The 15,748-nt window shown below is 64.9% G+C and overlaps 2 protein-coding genes across 2 annotated transcripts; one reads left to right on the top strand and one right to left on the bottom strand.

The window, feature by feature from the left end:
* Nucleotides 1-919: 919 nt before the first annotated feature.
* Nucleotides 920-8,561, top strand: POLD2 (DNA polymerase delta 2, accessory subunit). Its single transcript, XM_062596640.1, has 11 exons — nucleotides 920-987; nucleotides 1,589-1,869; nucleotides 4,797-4,918; nucleotides 6,033-6,156; nucleotides 6,237-6,351; nucleotides 6,609-6,807; nucleotides 6,972-7,052; nucleotides 7,448-7,605; nucleotides 7,743-7,870; nucleotides 7,974-8,075; nucleotides 8,234-8,561. The coding sequence occupies exons 2-11, from the start codon at nucleotides 1,650-1,652 to the stop codon at nucleotides 8,389-8,391; spliced, it is 1,407 nt and encodes a 468-aa protein (XP_062452624.1). The 5' UTR covers nucleotides 920-987; nucleotides 1,589-1,649; the 3' UTR covers nucleotides 8,392-8,561.
* On the bottom strand, nucleotides 8,557-15,070 carry AEBP1 (AE binding protein 1; the record flags this gene model as incomplete). Its single annotated transcript, XM_062596639.1, has 21 exons — nucleotides 8,557-9,600; nucleotides 9,678-9,777; nucleotides 9,866-10,005; nucleotides 10,134-10,476; nucleotides 10,557-10,736; nucleotides 10,820-11,016; nucleotides 11,129-11,252; nucleotides 11,389-11,477; nucleotides 11,582-11,726; nucleotides 11,819-11,903; nucleotides 11,994-12,133; nucleotides 12,229-12,338; nucleotides 12,425-12,499; nucleotides 12,610-12,687; nucleotides 12,764-12,853; nucleotides 12,980-13,063; nucleotides 13,155-13,241; nucleotides 13,345-13,416; nucleotides 13,542-13,595; nucleotides 13,993-14,388; nucleotides 14,884-15,070. Coding segments are annotated over 21 exons (3,330 nt in total), but the record flags the coding sequence as incomplete, so codon positions are not given.
* Nucleotides 15,071-15,748: the final 678 nt, after the last annotated feature.

Raw genomic sequence — 15,748 nt, 5'->3', positions numbered from 1 at the left:
GGACTCCATAAGGTCCCACTGTGGGGCTCAGTCCCCTCTATGTGGCTCCACGGGGTCCCTCGGGGTCCCACTATGGGGCTTAGGGGCCTGTGGGGTCCCTTGGGGTGCCACTGTGGGGCTCAGACCCCCCTACAGGGACCCGCAAGGTCCCGCTGTGGGGCTCAGTCCCCTCTATGGGGCTCCATGGGGTCCCTCGGGGTCCCAGTGTGGGGCTCGGCCCCCCTATGGGGCTCCACAAGGTCCCACTGTGGGGCTCAGTCCCCTCTATGGGGCTCCACGGGGTCCCTCGGGGTTCTGTTGTGGGGCTCGGCCCCCCTATGGGGCTCCACAAGGTCCCGCTGTGGGGCTCAGTCCCCTCTATGGGGCTCCACGGGGTCCCTCGGGGTCCCGTTGTGGGGCTCGGCCCCCCTATGGGGCTCCACAAGGTCCCGCTGTGGGGCTCAGTCCCCTCTATGGGGCTCCATGGGGTCCCTCGGGGTCCCGTTGTGGGGCTCGGCCTCCCTATGGGGCCCCGCAGGGTCCCGCTGTGGGGCTCAGTCCCCTCTATGGGGCTCCACGGGGTCCCTCAGGGTCCCGCTATGGGGCTCAGGGGCCTGCGGGGTCCCTTGGGGTGCCACTGTGGGGCTCAGACCCCCCCCACGGGGCCCCGCAGGGTCCCGCTGTGAGGCTCAGCCCCCTCTATGGGGCTCCGCGGGGTCCCTCGGGGTCCCGCTGTGGGGCTCGGCCCCACTATGGGGCTCCGCGCCCCCCTCCAATGGGACCCACCCATTTTGGGGCCTCTCCCCCCCCCCTCAGTTCCCATGGCAACGGCGGAGCGGCGCCCACGCCTCGGTTGCCATGGCTACGCGCCGCGAAAGCGTCACTTCCGCCCCACTAGGTCGCGGCTTCCGGGTCGCGGCGTTCGCGCCTTTCCCCCCCCCCCGCCCCTCCTTTCCCGCCGCGGGCGCGTGTCGCGGGACCGGGCTGGCGGCCCTGACCTCTGACCCCGTACGTGACCGTGGGGCCGGGTCGGGCCGGGGGTGCCCGGGGCCGCGGGGCCGCGGGGGGAGGGGGTGCGGGGGGGCTCTGGGGCGGATTCCCGATGTCTCCGGGGCCGGAAGGGCTCCGTGTGCGAGCGCAGGCTCGGGACGGGGGGGGGGGGAGGGGGTGTCCCGGTGCTGGGGGGGGGGCGGCCTCTGTGAGGGGCCTCCGGGACACCGAGGGGCTGAGAGGGGCTCTTGGGGGGGGAAGGGGGTGTCTCCCAGTATCCTGTGGAGAGCCCCAGTGTCTTTGGGGGTCTCTGGTGCGGCTGGGCGGGGATATTTTGTCTTTGAGGGGGGGTCCCTGCTGCAGGGGGGAGCTCTTTAGGGTGGTCGTTTGGGGGGGAGTCCTGGGGGTCCCTGGTGCTGGTGGTGGGGAGGGGGGTGTGAGGGGGGCCATGCCTAGGTATGTGTTTGGGGGGGGTCCTGGCCGGTTCCTGGTCCTCTGGGGGGTGTTTTGAGGACAGGGCATTCGGCTTAGGCTTGACCTGCGTTTAGGTACCGATTCCGGCAGCCGCTTGTGTCTTCTCGGGGCGGGGGAATCCCTGATTTTCCCGTTTGCTTTCCAGATCCGAATTAAGAGCTTTCCACGTCCAGGCGCGTCGTTGCTGTTCGAGCCAACAGCCCACCATGTTCTCGGAGCAGGCGGCCCCCACGGCGCAGGGCTTGCTGGCCCCGCCGTCGGCCGAAGCCTCCACCTTCACCCGGGTGCCCGTCTCCACGTACGCAAACTGCTCGCAGCCCTTCAAGCTGGGCGAGCGCAGCTTCAGTCGCCAGTACGCTCACGTCTACGCCGCTCGCCTCATCGAGATGAGGCACATCCTGGAGGAACGGGCGCGCCAGAAGTGGGGTGAGTCGCAGGCTGCGAATTAATCCCCTCTGGTGAGGGGCTGGGAGCCTCGGGGAGCGAATCAGTGTGGCCCACGAGGTGCCTCCCCCACTTTGAGTGCCCTTTCTTCCCTGGCAGTAGCAGTGCTGTTGCTGAAACATCTTAGGAGCTCTTTCTGCAGGTATTAGCTATAATTTTTTTAAGCTTATATGCACACCATAAAGGGCATAGCTGTCCCCACGCAGATATTTTTTTGCTGAGGTGAGAGAAAGGTTTCTTCTGCTGTTTTATGTCCCATCTAGTCAGGGGTTTGCTCTAGTTCTCTGTCACTGTTTCTCGAATCGTCTTAAACATCAGCCGCGTGGGAAAACTGCTTTGTTTGCCAAGCGGTGGCCGGGGACTGGCAAATCTGCCGTTCGCTGGCAGAAACAGGAGTTAAAGCGCGGGTTTGTTCCGGTAACGGACGTGCCGGTCGGCTCGCGGACAGACACGCTGGTCAGGAAGCGAGGTGTCGGCGCGACGCGAGAGGGGCTCGTCCGCACCCGGGGCGGTTGTTTCCTCGCTCTGCAGGGCTGCAGCGGTGGTTGACTGGTGGGATTCGCTCACGACAAGAGTTTCCATTTGAAGACGTAAGAGCCGCGGAGCGCTGCGAGGCGCCGCTCGCTGGCCCCGTTGGCGGGTAGCCCCTTCGTCGCGCTGGATGAAGCAACTGCCTCCCCGTTGCCAGAGCTCAGTGGCTAAGCTTTCTGGCAGATCTTTGGCACGAAGCAGAGCTCCCCACATGGCTATGAGAGCATGGTAAAAAGCCTGTTATCAAATTTCACCTCTCTCTGGCCAGCCGATTTTTTTGCTTTGCCCTTCTACGGAGGTTTTGGGGTTGTTCATTTGTGTTTGTCTTTCTCTCCTTGGACGTCTGGGCTGCATAGAGCTGAGGGGGGAAAAAATCCTGTACTGTGGCTGTACCTATTCCAGGGCAGATGCTGTTCCTTGACCAGCTGCACCTTAACCATAATTTCTGCTGAAAGCGAAGGGATTCGGCAGTTTCGTTAAAGTTTTGCTTCCCCGAGCTGTGTGACAAGAAAAGGTTTCTGGGGCTTGTCTAATGGCCAGCAGTGCCTGCAGGGAATGGCTGGAGAAAGCAGCAAAGCAGCCTTCCTCCCCCTGAACACACATTTTAGGGGTTAGAGCCAAGAATAAGAAACTAAAACTGTTCTCTCTCTCTCTCTCTCTTTTTTTTTTTTTTTTTTTTGCCTCTGGATATTTGCATTCTTCTCATTTGAAGCTTCTGGCTTCATCGCTACCCTGCTCTGAACTCGAGGTGCCTGCAAGCAGAAAGGGGTGTTTTTCCATGTGACAGAGGTCACGTTTGGCAGGCGCGTGATTAGCGAAGGGAGAGGTTTGAGTGAAATATTGCCCCGCTGCCTGCAGCGGTACACGAGGCTTTGCCGGGAAGGCAGCCCGGTTGAGGAGCTGGTGACGCGGAGGAAGCGGGCTTGGACAGTGTTATTCTGGGAGAGGAGCCCGGCAGCCCAGCGCGATGTTGCCCAGCTCCCTGGCCTCTGGAGGCTCCTGCTCGCAGCCGGTCCCTCTTCCTCTGGGGCTTGAGGCTCAGGTCAGACGGGCTTGGTGTTGAACAGAAGGAAACAGAAATGTTTTGGACGTGTGAAGGATGGGGCTGAAGCATCTCCAGGTCCTCGCGGAAGAGGCGAGAAGTCTTGGGCTTCGGCTTGGACTTTTCCGAGGAGAGGGAGAAGCGTTTTTCGCTCTCTGCGAATGCTCCCTGGCCGTGATGGTGATGAAGCATTGGAGCCGTTCGCCTGGGGAGGGCAAAAGATCTCTGTTGCAGGAGGCTTTTCCAATCAGAAGAAACTATCACAGTGGGGAAAGAGATGAGAAAGATGGTCCTGCTGAGAGGGAGGCACAGAGCAGTCTGTCGCTGGATGGCTGCAGTGCTTGTTGCCTCTCCTGTGCTGCAAGTTGGTTCCTGCCCCCACCACATATCTCACTGTGGATCCTTGGCTAAAGCCCCAGAGATCTGCTTGTGCCTCTCTGGGATCTCCAGTCTCCAAACTTGCCCTGGAGGTGGGGAATGAGGAAACTCTCCCGTTCAGTTGCTGCTCGGACGCGTGTGGTCCGGGCTCCTGCCGCGGCTCAGCTCCTTCCCGAGACGTGTCCAGCCTGAGCACAGGCTCCTGAGGCACTGGCCACAGTTTCTATTAGTGGCCTTTTTAGAGGCACTCTTCACGCTTTTAAGGAAGAGTGAGCGGGTGAGGCTGCAGGAGCTCAGGAACAAGAGGAAATCCCAGCTCTTCCCAGCAGCATCGTCTTCCTGACTGAATCTTCCCAAATGTCCCACTGAGATGAGGATCATGGGATCCCAGACTGAAGGTCTGGAAAAGTCCAAGCCCAAGACTTCTCGCCTCTCCCGCGAGGACCTGGAGATGCTTCAGCCCCGTCCTTCGTGTGTCCAAAACATTTCTGTTTCCTTCTGTTCAACACCAACTGGCAAAGCACCAGGTCTCATCCTGGCGGAGATTAGACTCGAGGGTGGTTAACGATCGCTTCTGCCCGTCACGCCGCTTCCCGAGCAGGGCCGGACCTGTGGGCCCAGCACGAGCTCTGTGCGATGTCCTGGGAGCCCCCCCGGCCCTGGACCCCAGCGTGACCTGCGTTTCCTCCCTCGAAACGCAGAGGAAATGCCTGCAGGCAGTGCTGGCGCTCGGGTACGCTCCGTTGGCCCCATCTGGCCTACACATGTGGCTTCGGCTCCCTGCCTCAAGGTAAAGCAAGGAGGGGGGTGAGAGGTTTCATAACAATTCCCTGCTGCCTCTTGCTTGCCTCTGAGTTCAGGCCCTTTCGGTAGCTCCGGACCAGCCTCGCGCCTTGCCTGTCCTCGCAGCTGGCTCCGAGGTGTTCCTGGGCGGCTGAGCCGAGTTTCTCTCCCGCAGGGAGTGGCGTCGCGCTGAGGAAGCTCTGCGAGCTGCAGACGGGGGAGAAGTGCTGTGTGGTGGGGACGCTCTTCAAAGCGATGCAGCTGCAGCCCTCCATCCTGCAGGAGATCAGCGAGGAGGTAACGGCGGGGCCTTTGCCTCCTGACGCGACGGGAGCGTGGCTCTCCCCCTCCTCCTTAGCACAGCTCAGGCCGCGGCTCCAGGGAACGGAGCAGCATATGGCTCGCCGGCCTCTCTGGGAGCTTCAGACCTGCTCTGGCTTCGCACCGCTTCCCTTACGCTCGCCACCGCTGCGCAGGTGGGACCCGCCGCAGCTTTGACGTGCGAAGCCTGTGCAAAAACCTCGCTCTGCCCTGCTCTTCCTGGCGGGTCTGGCTGTCTCGTCCCTAGCTGCCAGGGATCTTAGCGTCGCCTCTCTCTGCCAGCATGTTTTAGGCGTCTGTTTGGTGTTGCTTTTCCAACCTTTCAAAGGTTTGACAAAAATCCAGCAGGGTTGGCAGAGTGGCCTCAAGGAAGGCCTGCCCTTGTGGGGAGGAAGAGGAGAGGCTTCCCCTCCTGCCAGCTCGCGCCGCAGCGCTCTCCCCGCTCCCCCTGCAGCGCCCGTCTGCTCCAAGCCAGGCAGCCAGAAGCGATAAAGCCTTTTCCACCCGCTCCAGATGCACAGGGTCGCAGGGAGAACGTTGCGAAGTTTGGAGCTGGTTGTCAAGGAATAAAGTTAGCACCTTGCCCGCCAGGCACGGTTCAAGCACAGCGAAGCGCTTGCCCAGGCGCTGATTGCAAACACGTTTTCTGAGGCAGGCCAGAGAAAACCGTCTCCCGCTGCCTGGCTGAGTAACTTCCTCCTCGGATGGGGAGTTGGGCTGTTGTTTGCTTCTCTCGGGCGCTGCGGGGAAGAGCTAAGCGAAAACAGCTCGAGCGGGTGGCGTGCAGCTGGTGAACAGCCTCAAGAGCTGCTGCGACTCCGGAGCGCTGCCTTCAAAGAGGCAGCGGGGACAGTGGTGGAGCTGGCAGCGGGCCGGGGCGGAGGGGTGTGTGTGTGTGTGTGTGTGTGTGTGTGTTGGGGGGGAGCTGCTGTGGCATCTCTTGATGAGTCACGTGCCCTCGCTGTGGTTTCCACGAGCGGAGCGGTGTTCGGAGGTGCGGAGGGCCCTTCCCGGCAGCTCAGCCTTGCCGTCTGCCCTGCCTCTGGCCACAAAGCACTCACGGCCTGCCCTGTCCCCCCCCATTCCCCAGCACAACCTTCTGCCTCAGCCCCCCCTGCCCAAATACATCCATCCCTCGGACGAGCTGATCCTAGAAGACGAGCTGCAGCGGATCAAGCTGGATGGAGCCATCGAGGTGCAGAAGCTGGTGACAGGTAGGGGACGGCAGCTCGGAGGCGGGAGGCGCCTCGCAGGACCTGCTGGGGTGGGGGCTCACTGCTGCTCTCTGCCGCAGGGACCATCCTTGCCTTGTACGGCTCTGAGCAGGACGATGGCAAGTTCCTGGTGGACGAGTACTGCTTTACTGACCTGCCGCGGCCGCTGCCCTGGAGGGGTCCCAGCACGGACAAGTGAGTCTCCACAGCAACAAGAGCGGGGCTGGCATCGTGTCCCTTGCTGCATCCAGAGCCCCAGGGACCGTTTGCCCCATCTGGCAGTCGGGGTAGGCTCCTTGTGCCGAGAAAGCTGATTTGGGCTCACGTTGCCATTTCACCGCCCCCACTTGCCCCTGCCTGTGGCTCCCCTGGGGTCCCTTGAGGCTCGCAGCCCCGGCATCACCGTAAGGGCAGGGATTGGCGCAGGCGGCTGCCCAAACCTCTCCGCCTAGGTTCGTGCTGCTGGTGTCGGGGCTGGGGCTGGGCAGCGGGAGCGGCGAGTCCCTGCTGAGCATGCAGCTGCTGGTGGACGTGGTGACGGGGCAGCTGGGAGCCGAGGGCGAGCAGAGCTGCGCGGCGCAGATCTCCCGCATCATCCTCGCCGGGAACCTGCTGAGCCAGAACACGCAGAACCGTGACACCATCAACAAGGTAGGATGGGGAAGGGAGCTCCCAGGAGACCTCTGCTCCTGGGGGTGCATCACCCCCCCCCCCCACTTGGCTTTGGCGATGCCAGGCCTAGCACCGGCAATCCTACAGAGGCTGGGATCAGGGTGGGCATGGGGTTGTTCCTCATCATCTTCCTGCTGATGTAGGCCAAGTACTTGACCAAGAAGACACAGGCTGCCAGCGTGGAGGCTGTGAAGATGCTGGATGAGATACTGCTGCAGCTTTGCGTGAGTGCTTGGAGCTGGTTCGGGCTGCCCGGGGACTCGGGCACCTTCAGGGGCGAGGAGAGTGGCTCCCGGGCCCAGAAGGCAATGCCCTACCAGCAGCCTAGAGGGTGGGGGTGGCAAATGCCCCTTCTCTGGCCCCCGATTTCCTTTTGAGCATTCCACATGGAGCCATACAGGAATGTAGCAAGAAGGGGAAGCAAAAGAGAGCCCAGCCTCAAACCCCTCACCTTCCTCCTCCCTCTCTGTGGTAAAGCCAAGTGGAGCTTCCAGGACCAAATCTGGGAGTGAGACCTGGCAGCAAGCTCCAGCCGGGGCTTTGCTCTGAGGTGGCACGTGAAACCCCTTCCTAAACAGCGCGATTTGGCTGCTTTTGCTAATCCCCATTCTGCCCACAGACCTCGGTGCCTGTAGATGTGATGCCTGGCGAGTTTGACCCCACCAACTACATGCTGCCCCAGCAGCCGCTGCATCACTGCATGTTGCCCCTCGCCAGTGCCTACTCCACGCTTCAGCTGGTTACCAACCCCTACCAGGCCGACGTGGATGGTGTCAGGTGAAGAAACCAACCAACAAAAAAAATGCTGTGCCACCAGGCCCTTGACAGCTACTTGCAGCTTGAGCATCACAGGCACAACTTGCAGCAGGTACAGCCATCCACCTATCTCCTTCTTTCTCCCCAAAATGTTGCAGGTTTCTGGGTACATCAGGGCAGAATGTCAGTGACATCTTCAAATACAGCAGCATGGATGACTACCTGGAGATCCTGGAGTGCACGTTGAGGGTGGGACACATCTGCCCCACGGCCCCGGACACCCTAGGTAAGGCCCAGGCTGGGTGGCTGCTGTGGGAGCCGCTGGTGGTGAGGGGGTTGAGGGATGATGTGTGGATGAGGGATCTTCGTCCCATTTCTGTTCCCTCCAGGCTGCTACCCCTTCTACAAATCGGACCCTTTCATCCTCACCGACTGCCCTCATGTCTATTTCTGCGGCAACGCTCCCCATTTCCAGTCCAAGATGCTCAAAGGTGAGTCCCAGAGCCTGCGGGACCTCGAGCCACCATCGGCTGGGACTCCCAGTCTCCCCGACGGGCCAGTGGACTGAGCCAGGGTGCAACGGTGCCCGAACTGGAACATGCTGATGGAGGGGCTCGTCCAGCTGACCCCTCCCTGCCTGTCCTTGCAGGAGACAACGGGCAGCAGGTCCTGCTGGTGACAGTGCCCGCCTTCAGCGCCACTCAGACTGCCTGCCTCATCAACCTGCGCGACCTCAGCTGCCAGCCCATCAGCTTCTCCGGCTTCGGCACCGAGGACGATGACGGGGACATGGAGGTCGGGCACTGACTGAGCGGGTGGGACGCGGACTCAATAAACCCCTGGCCTCTCTCGCTGCCCCCCGTGGAGGGGCTTGGCACACCCACCTGAGTGTCAGCCTCCCCTGTCCTCGTGGAAGGGTGGCACGGAGCCAGCCAGGCACAGGACTGGCAGCATTGAGAAGCGAGGCGATGCTCGTACCAACGTAGCTTGATTTATTTGTGTAACGAAAACTGTGGGGGGGAGACCGGGGTTGTGCCTGCTTCTGTGTGGGCCCTGCCCTGGAGAGCGGGACCATCCCTGCCCACCCTGCCGTGCCAGGAGCTGGGGATGGGGCGAGGGCTGGATCCTCCTTCACCTCCTCCCTTGCCAGGCTTGGGGGTGGCACTGCCCGCCCTGGAGGGAAGGGGCAGCATGTCCTTTCCCATCTGGCTCTGGAGCCCGGCAAGGGGGACACCCCACAGCCCCCTGGCCTTCGGGGCAAGCATTGGCACCGCGTGGCCTGCAGGTGGAGGAAGCAACGCGGGTGAAGAGCGGGCGCCTGCCTGGGGTGGGCTGCCTTGGGGGCCGCAGGGCTCGAGGAAGACTTCGGAAGCAGATGCCGGAGCCTGCAGCGGGTGAAAACCAAACCAGCCGCTAGCGTCTGGCTTTGGCTCGAGGCGGGAGCGACAGGACAAAGCAGTTCCTAATCACCAAAGTTCACGGTGTAGGTCTCGGCCGTGGTGAGGGGCTGTGCTGTCCCTGTGCCCACCTCCCAGGCCTCCGTCTCCGTCACCACCTCTGTCACCACCTCCGTTTCCGTCTCCATCTCCCAGGTGCCAGGGGTGGGGGGCTCTTGGCTCCAGGGCGCGTAGGTGGTGCTGCTGAAGGGGAAGGGCAGAGCCGTGGTGGGCGGCGGGGCCGTGGGGCCACTGGCAGCCGTGGTGGTGGCGTTGAGGCGCCGCAGCCTCATCTGCTGCCGCAGTCGCATGCGGTGCCGCAGGCGCATGCGGAGGCGCATGCGTTCGCGGGGCGTCATGGGGCGCCCGGGCACGATGCGGCGGATGGGTCGGTTGCCGTTCAGGGCCATGATCTCTCGGATGCGCTTCCAGTTGGAGCGCGACAGCACGAAGTTGCACTGCGTGGCGCCGATGTCGTAGAAGACGCTGCAGGTCTTGACACTGGGGTTGTAGCCCTCGGCCCGGGCCGAGACGCGGTACTCGCCCGGGTTCAGGATGCGCCAGTAGTCCCCGCCGCTGGCTGCAAACGCCGAGAGGGGTCAAGGGAGGCAACATGGCGCCGCCGTTGCCCTCTGCGTCCCACCCCGCGCGCCTTACCGGTCTTGACGTTGTGGTTGATCCCGCCGACGACAATGGTGGCGTTGGCAATGGGTTCACCCTGCTGGTCCGTCACCAGGCCCTTGATGCCCCGATGAACCTACACGAGGGAAGGGGACGCGAGAGGTGAGGAGGTGCTTGGGGGGGGCAGGCGGTGGAGCCCCCGGCCCTCGTGTCCCGGCTCTCACCTGCTCCATGAAGGTGAGCAGAGACTCCTTGTTGTTCTCCCACTCCTGCTGCAGCTCGCTCTCGTGGGGGAACTTGTCGCAGCCCAGGTAGATGGAGAGCTCCAAGCAGTTGGTGTGCAGGTAGCTGAAGTCATTCATGGCTGCGAAAAAAGAGTGGGCGAAGCGGTGGGTGCCCTGAGGCCACCCTTCACCACCCAACCTGCCCACCGTGGTGTGCCACGTTGATGGCCTAGATGGAGGGCGGGTGGGGGGAGGAAGCCCCACTTACTGCCGGCCCGCGGGTGCCACTTGGCGCCCTGCACAATGCCCATGGAGTCGGTCATGTCCTGCGTGTGGCAGCCCCCGCGGAAGGTCTCGCTCATGGTGAGGTGGGCCGAGGCGTAGGAGATGGCAAGCCAGCGGAAGATGGCGTGGTCCGGCGTCTCCTGCAGCTCGGGATTTTCGTCCTCGTAGTCATCCGGCAGGCGAAGGGTGGCCGCCGGCGTCTCGCTGCGGGGCCGTGCCGCGTCGAAGGGGTAGGACACGAGCTTCTCGCCTCCCTGCAGGTTGGCTCCCAGGACGAAGGGGTTCTTGTCCATCCAGGCCATGACGGCCCGCGTCTCCGCCGCGACCTGGTGAGACGGGCTCTGCGTGGGACGTGCCCTTCGCTTCGCCGCCACCGCGACACTGTCCCCCCTCTCGCCGCACTCACTGTGGCGTCCTCAGCCAGGTAGTGCTCCGGGATGGAGATGTGATGGTTGGGGAATTTGTGCGGCACCAGTTTCCTCTCCTCGGCTGCCCACAGCGGCGATGCCAGGTCGGGGAAGTTCTCAAAGAGGTCATAGCCCTCCTCCGTCCAGTGACCCAGCGCCCAGTTGCCCAGCTCCGAGCCCTGCGGCGACGCATCGGGGCCGGCGGTGAGCCACCCGGCGCTACCTCCCGCCCCGCCGTCCCCCCCCTCACCCATCTCCGTACCGCCTCGCGGGCGAGCTCGTAGCCGTCGGGGTTGAGGGACGGCACGAGGTGGATGCGGGTTTCGGTGACCAGGCTCCGCACCCGGGGGTTGCCGTCCTGGTACTCCTTGCACAGGAACTGCATGAGCAGGAGCAGCAGCTCCCGGCCCAGCACCTCGTTGCCATGCAGCCCGGCCGTGTACCTGAATTCGGGCTCACCTGCGGGCGCGTGGCACGATCAGGCCATGCCCCTGCCACCACCCGTGGTCCTTCCCGCTCTGGGGCACGGGAGAGGCACTCTAGAGCCTTCCCCTTTTCTCCCACGTCTCACCGGTCTCGTGTTCGCCCGGGTTATCCGAGATCTCCATGGCGTAGATCTTGAGCCCCCGCGAGCTCTTGCCGATGTTGTAGATGCGCGTGATGGTGGGACACTCCTCGTTGACCACCTTCATGAGCTGAGGGTGCACGGGGACAAGCGCTGGGAACCAGCGGGCCCTGCCTGGGGGCCACCGGCCGGCTTCGGGCTGTGGGGATGGACAGACGCCCTCGAGGCTAGCGCAGGGTGCCAACCCTACGGCACCCCGGGCTCACCTGCCTCATGTCCTTGTAGCTGTGGTGGCGGAAATCCAGGTTGTCGGTGGACGTCACCTCGTTCTGCTGTGTGTAGTAGCTGCTGATGGCTGGGGGAGGGACAGGCGTGTCGGCACCCATGAGCCAGGTGCCACTGTAGGGGGCCGGAGAGCCACTGTCACCCACCCCAACCCTGTCCCCGAGTGTTTCTTACTGGAGAGGGGACAGCCCAGGACCTCGAGGCGCATGCAGAGGCTGCCGTTCCACGTCTGCGGGTAGATGCGGATGTAGCGAGCCACCATTGGGTCCGGGAACTCGGTCAACACCGGCGTGTCCTTGTCCACATTGCCATAAAACATCTGGCCGGAGGGGGGAGAGATGGGGTTCTACAAGGGGGTCTTATTCCCCCCACCACCTCTGCCAGCCCCGCTTTGGGGGTCCCACCACGTACCATCTCCTCGTAGCCGTTAGTGTACATCACCCAGTTCTGGCTGTCGTTGCTGAAGCCCACGTAGAAACTGGTGACAAAATCCTCGCTGGAGGACGAAAGGGGACAGGTTCAGAGGGCGGCACGTGGCCGCGGCGCCCTGCTCGCTCGCCTCCCCCCGGTCCCCCTGGCCCCGTACTGGATCTGGGAGTCCCGTCCTTGCGTGATGACGCCGGTGAACTTGGTGGTGCGGCGCGTGTCCACCTCGAGCCAGTGTGCCCGGCTGTCGTCCTCGGCGCACCAGGCGCCGTCGAAGAAGTCGTCCTCATTAGTGCCTGCCTGCGAGGGAGGCGGCGGTGGCTGGTGGGTGCGGGTGGGTGGGGGGGACACCCACCGGCGCGGGGATCTGCCGCCGCCACCGCCGGGGCTCTTACCTGCATGTTGAGGCGCCCGCGTTGCGCGCCCAGGCCGTGGCGCAGCATGGACGAGGCCAGGAGCTGGTCGTCCTCGATGCGGTGGGACTCCAGCCCGATGGGGGGACATTCTGGCGGGGGACATGGAAAACAGGGTGACACCTCATCCCTGGCTGCCCCCCCCACACCACCACCACCACCCTGGAGACCAACTCACTCGTCTTCTCCTCCGGAGGGGCCCATTCGTCCTCGTCCGTCTCCCACTTCTTCCCACCTGGTTTTTTGGTTTTTCCTGGAAAACAGAAAAAAAAAAGGGGGGGGGAGTGGTGATGGTCAGGGGGAAAAGGCCAGGGGTGGGCAGCACCCAAGGGTGAGCAGCACCCAAGGGCGAGCAGCACCCACCTTTGCGGTCCTGGCCCTTCTCCTCCGCCCAGGGGTCCTCCTCGTCCTCCTTGCTGCTGCCGCCCTTCTTGGGCTTCCCTGGCGCCCGGGAGAGGGGATCAGGGCCGTGTCACCCGCCCCGAGACACCCAGCACCCAGCACCCACATCGCTCACCCGGCTTGAGTTTCTCCTCGTCCGTCTCCATCTCGTCCTCCTTATCCGGGTATTTCTTGGGCTTCGGCGGCGGCGGCAGCCCGTAGTCCACTGCCAGGGCGAGAACGGGGCGGGCGGCGCTGGGGTGGCGTCACCCGCCGCTGCGTGACACCTGGGCTGGGTGGGTGGGCGGGGGGTGGCGGGGGGGGGGACACCGGAGGGGCGCTTGATGCTCACGGTCGTCGTAGTCGGGACGCTCTAAACCTTCCTCGTAGTCCCGTTCCGGCGGCGCTGGCGGCGGCGGCGGCTCATCCGGCTCCGCTGCGAGGGCGAGAGAGGGGATGGGGGTGGGGGGTCCCTGCGCACCCCATGGGTGCCCCACGATGGGGGGGGGGCAGGGGGTGTCACTCACTTGGCTTCTCCACTTCGGGCCAGACCCGCTCGGGTCTTTTCCTGCTCAGAGGTTTGCGGGGTTTCTGCTGCCGCCGGATGTATTCGACTGCAGAGAGGTTTTGGGGGGGGAGATTAAATTTAGGGGGTCCTTGGGCTCGGCGGCCCCTTTTGGGGACCCGACCTCCCCCCGGTTCCCCCCCCCGGCGTACAGTCCTCGTAGTCCTCGCGCTCGAGCTGGTCGTTGTAGTCCAGCGTGGGCGGCTCCGTCTCCTCTGGGGGCTCTGCAGAGACAGGGGGGGGAGGCGTGCCAGGATACGGTGGGATTTGGAGGGGGGGGACACGCACCCTCCCCCCCCCCAAAAAAAACCCTCTCCCCAAAACCCACCCACCCTCCTCAGGCGCTCACCAAAATCGGGCTGGGGACGCCGGTCCTCTTCGCTCGGCGGCTCCTCTGCTTCGCCTGGGGACAGACGCAGAGGGGCTGCTATTGGGGGGGCGGGAAGAGGGGGTCCCACAGAGACCCCCCATCCCATCCCCTCCGGGGAAAAGGGGGGGAGGCGAAACAGCAGCGTTGAACGGCAGGAATTGGAGAAAAATAAATAAATAAATAAAATCCAAAGCAACGACCGCCAAGGAATGAATTTCCCCAACTTGGGAGGGGGAGAGGAAGGGAGAAAGGAGCCAGATTTGGGGGGGGGGAAACAAAAAAACAAACACATGCTCCGGGGGCATAATGGCGGTGGGGGGGGGCAACGCAGCAGGGGGGTGATCGCTTGGCAGAGCTTTCTCCTGCCGCTTTTTTTTTGGGGGGGGAAGCTGTTCCTGCTCTGGACCCCCCCCCTAAAACCCAGACTCACTTCGCCGCTCGCCGCCTCCATCCTCCTCCTCCTCCTCCTCGTAGGGCAAAGGCGGCAGGCGCCGGGGCGGCCCGGCAGCGTCCTCGGCGCGGGGGGCCGGCAGGGGCTGCGCCCCGGCGGGACCTTCCTCGGGGAGGGCGGCGGGCGCCTCCGCTTTTTTCTTGCCCGCCGGTTTTTTGGTGGGTTTGGGCGCTTTCTCCTTGGGTTTTTTGGAGGTTTTGGGGCTTTTGGCAGAGCCTTTCGGCGCTTTCTCCTTGCCCTTCTTGGGGGGTTTCTCCTTCTCCTTGTCCTTCTTGGAGCCCTTGGGTCTCTCCTTGGGTTTCTTGGTGGGTTTGGGACCTTTTTCCTTCTTGGGCTTCTTGGGTTTGCCCTGCTCCGTCACCCGCCCCGGGGAGCCTGGTTGTGGTGGTGGTGATAGGGGTCATCGGGGAGCCCGGCCGGGGCGGCTGTGGGGCTGGCAGGGGGCAGCTGCACGTGCCTGGGCTCCCCTGCAATGCCTGGGCCCCTGGGTGCCCCCAGCGCTGCCCTGCACCTCTGGGTGCCCCCTGAGCTGTCCCACATCCCAGTGCCCACCCCCAACCCTGCTCTATATCCCAGTGCCCCCAGCCCTACCCCACACTCTGGATGCCCCCCGAGCTGCCCCACATCCCAGGTACCCCATCCCTATCCCATATCCCTGGGTGCCCCCAGCCCTGCCCACACCCCCGGGTGCCCCAGCCCTGCCCGCACCTCCAGGTGCCCCCAGCCGTGCCCCACATCCTGGGTGGCCCAGCCCTGTCCGCACCCCCGGGTGCCCCAGCCCTATCCACAGCCCCGGGTGCCCCCGCCCCGCCCGCACCCCCGGGTGCCCCCAGCCCTGTCCCGCACCCCCGGGTGCCCCCGCGCGCTCACCGGGGGCCGCGCTGGGGGCCGCGCCCGGGGCGGCGGGGCCGGGCTCGGCTCCGGGCTCGGCGCCGCCGAGGAAACCGTGCAGAAACGCCTCGATCTCGGCGTCCGTGAGCGCCGGCGGCGCCGCGGCGGCCTCCGGGCCGGCGCCGGGCAGCGGCAGCAGCAGCAGCGCCAGCGCCGCCGCCAGCAGGAGGCAGCGGCCGCCCGGCGGCGCCGGGAGCCCCGCGAGCGCCGTCGCCATCGCCGCCGCGTCCGCCCGCCCGGCCCGGCTCGGCTCGGCTCGGCCCGGCCCCGTTGCCGCCAGCGCTGGGGGGGGGGGGGGGGGAGGCGGGGGGGGCGGGGCGGCACCGGCTCTGCGCGGGACCCGGCACCGCGCGGGCACCAGCACCGCGCTGGCACCGGTGCTGCTCACCAACACTGCCCGGGGAGCGGCACGGCGCGGCGCGGCACGGCACGGGGACGGGCGCTGGCACGAGCTGCGCGCGCCGTGCCCGCTCCCCTTGCACGCTCAGGCATTGCCCGGTGCGTGCTCACGCTGCGCCTCTCTGCCCGCACGACGGGGCGGGAGCGGGGTGGGCAGCGTCCCGCCACGCACCCGCGCGGCGGCGGTGGCCAGAGGAGTCCCGCAGGCTCCCCGGGGCTGGGAGGCGCTGGGGGGGGGGGAGGTTGGGGGGCGGGGGGCTCAGCCCCCCCCCCGGCGCGCTCGTGACACGGATGACGGGGCCTTCGCCGTGAGTCACCTCCCAGCAATGCTGCGGCTGCGGCTTCCGCAGGGCGGGAAGGAAACGGGGTGGGGGGTGGGGGAAAGGCCCAGGGTGCGCAGGACGAGCCCCCCCCCACCTCACCCCAGTAAGCCCCCCCACTCCCA

The sequence above is a fragment of the Rhea pennata genome, chromosome 28, assembly GCF_028389875.1.
Source record: "Rhea pennata isolate bPtePen1 chromosome 28, bPtePen1.pri, whole genome shotgun sequence".
Lineage (NCBI taxonomy): Eukaryota > Metazoa > Chordata > Aves > Rheiformes > Rheidae > Rhea > Rhea pennata.
Note: the sequence above shows the minus strand (reverse complement) of the source record. Positions and strands in the feature narration are given on the sequence as shown.

What these genes read in the sequence shown, in the direction of transcription:
- POLD2 (XM_062596640.1), top strand. Translation starts at nt 1,650, where the DNA reads ATGTTCTCGGAGCAGGCGGCCCCCACGGCGCAGGGCTTGCTGGCCCCG. An exon ending in ACCGTGACACCATCAACAAG is followed by an intron (nt 6,808 to 6,971) that starts GTAGGATGGGGA and finishes CTGCTGATGTAG; the next exon opens with GCCAAGTACTTGACCAAGAA. An exon ending in CACGGCCCCGGACACCCTAG is followed by an intron (nt 7,871 to 7,973) that starts GTAAGGCCCAGG and finishes TGTTCCCTCCAG; the next exon opens with GCTGCTACCCCTTCTACAAA.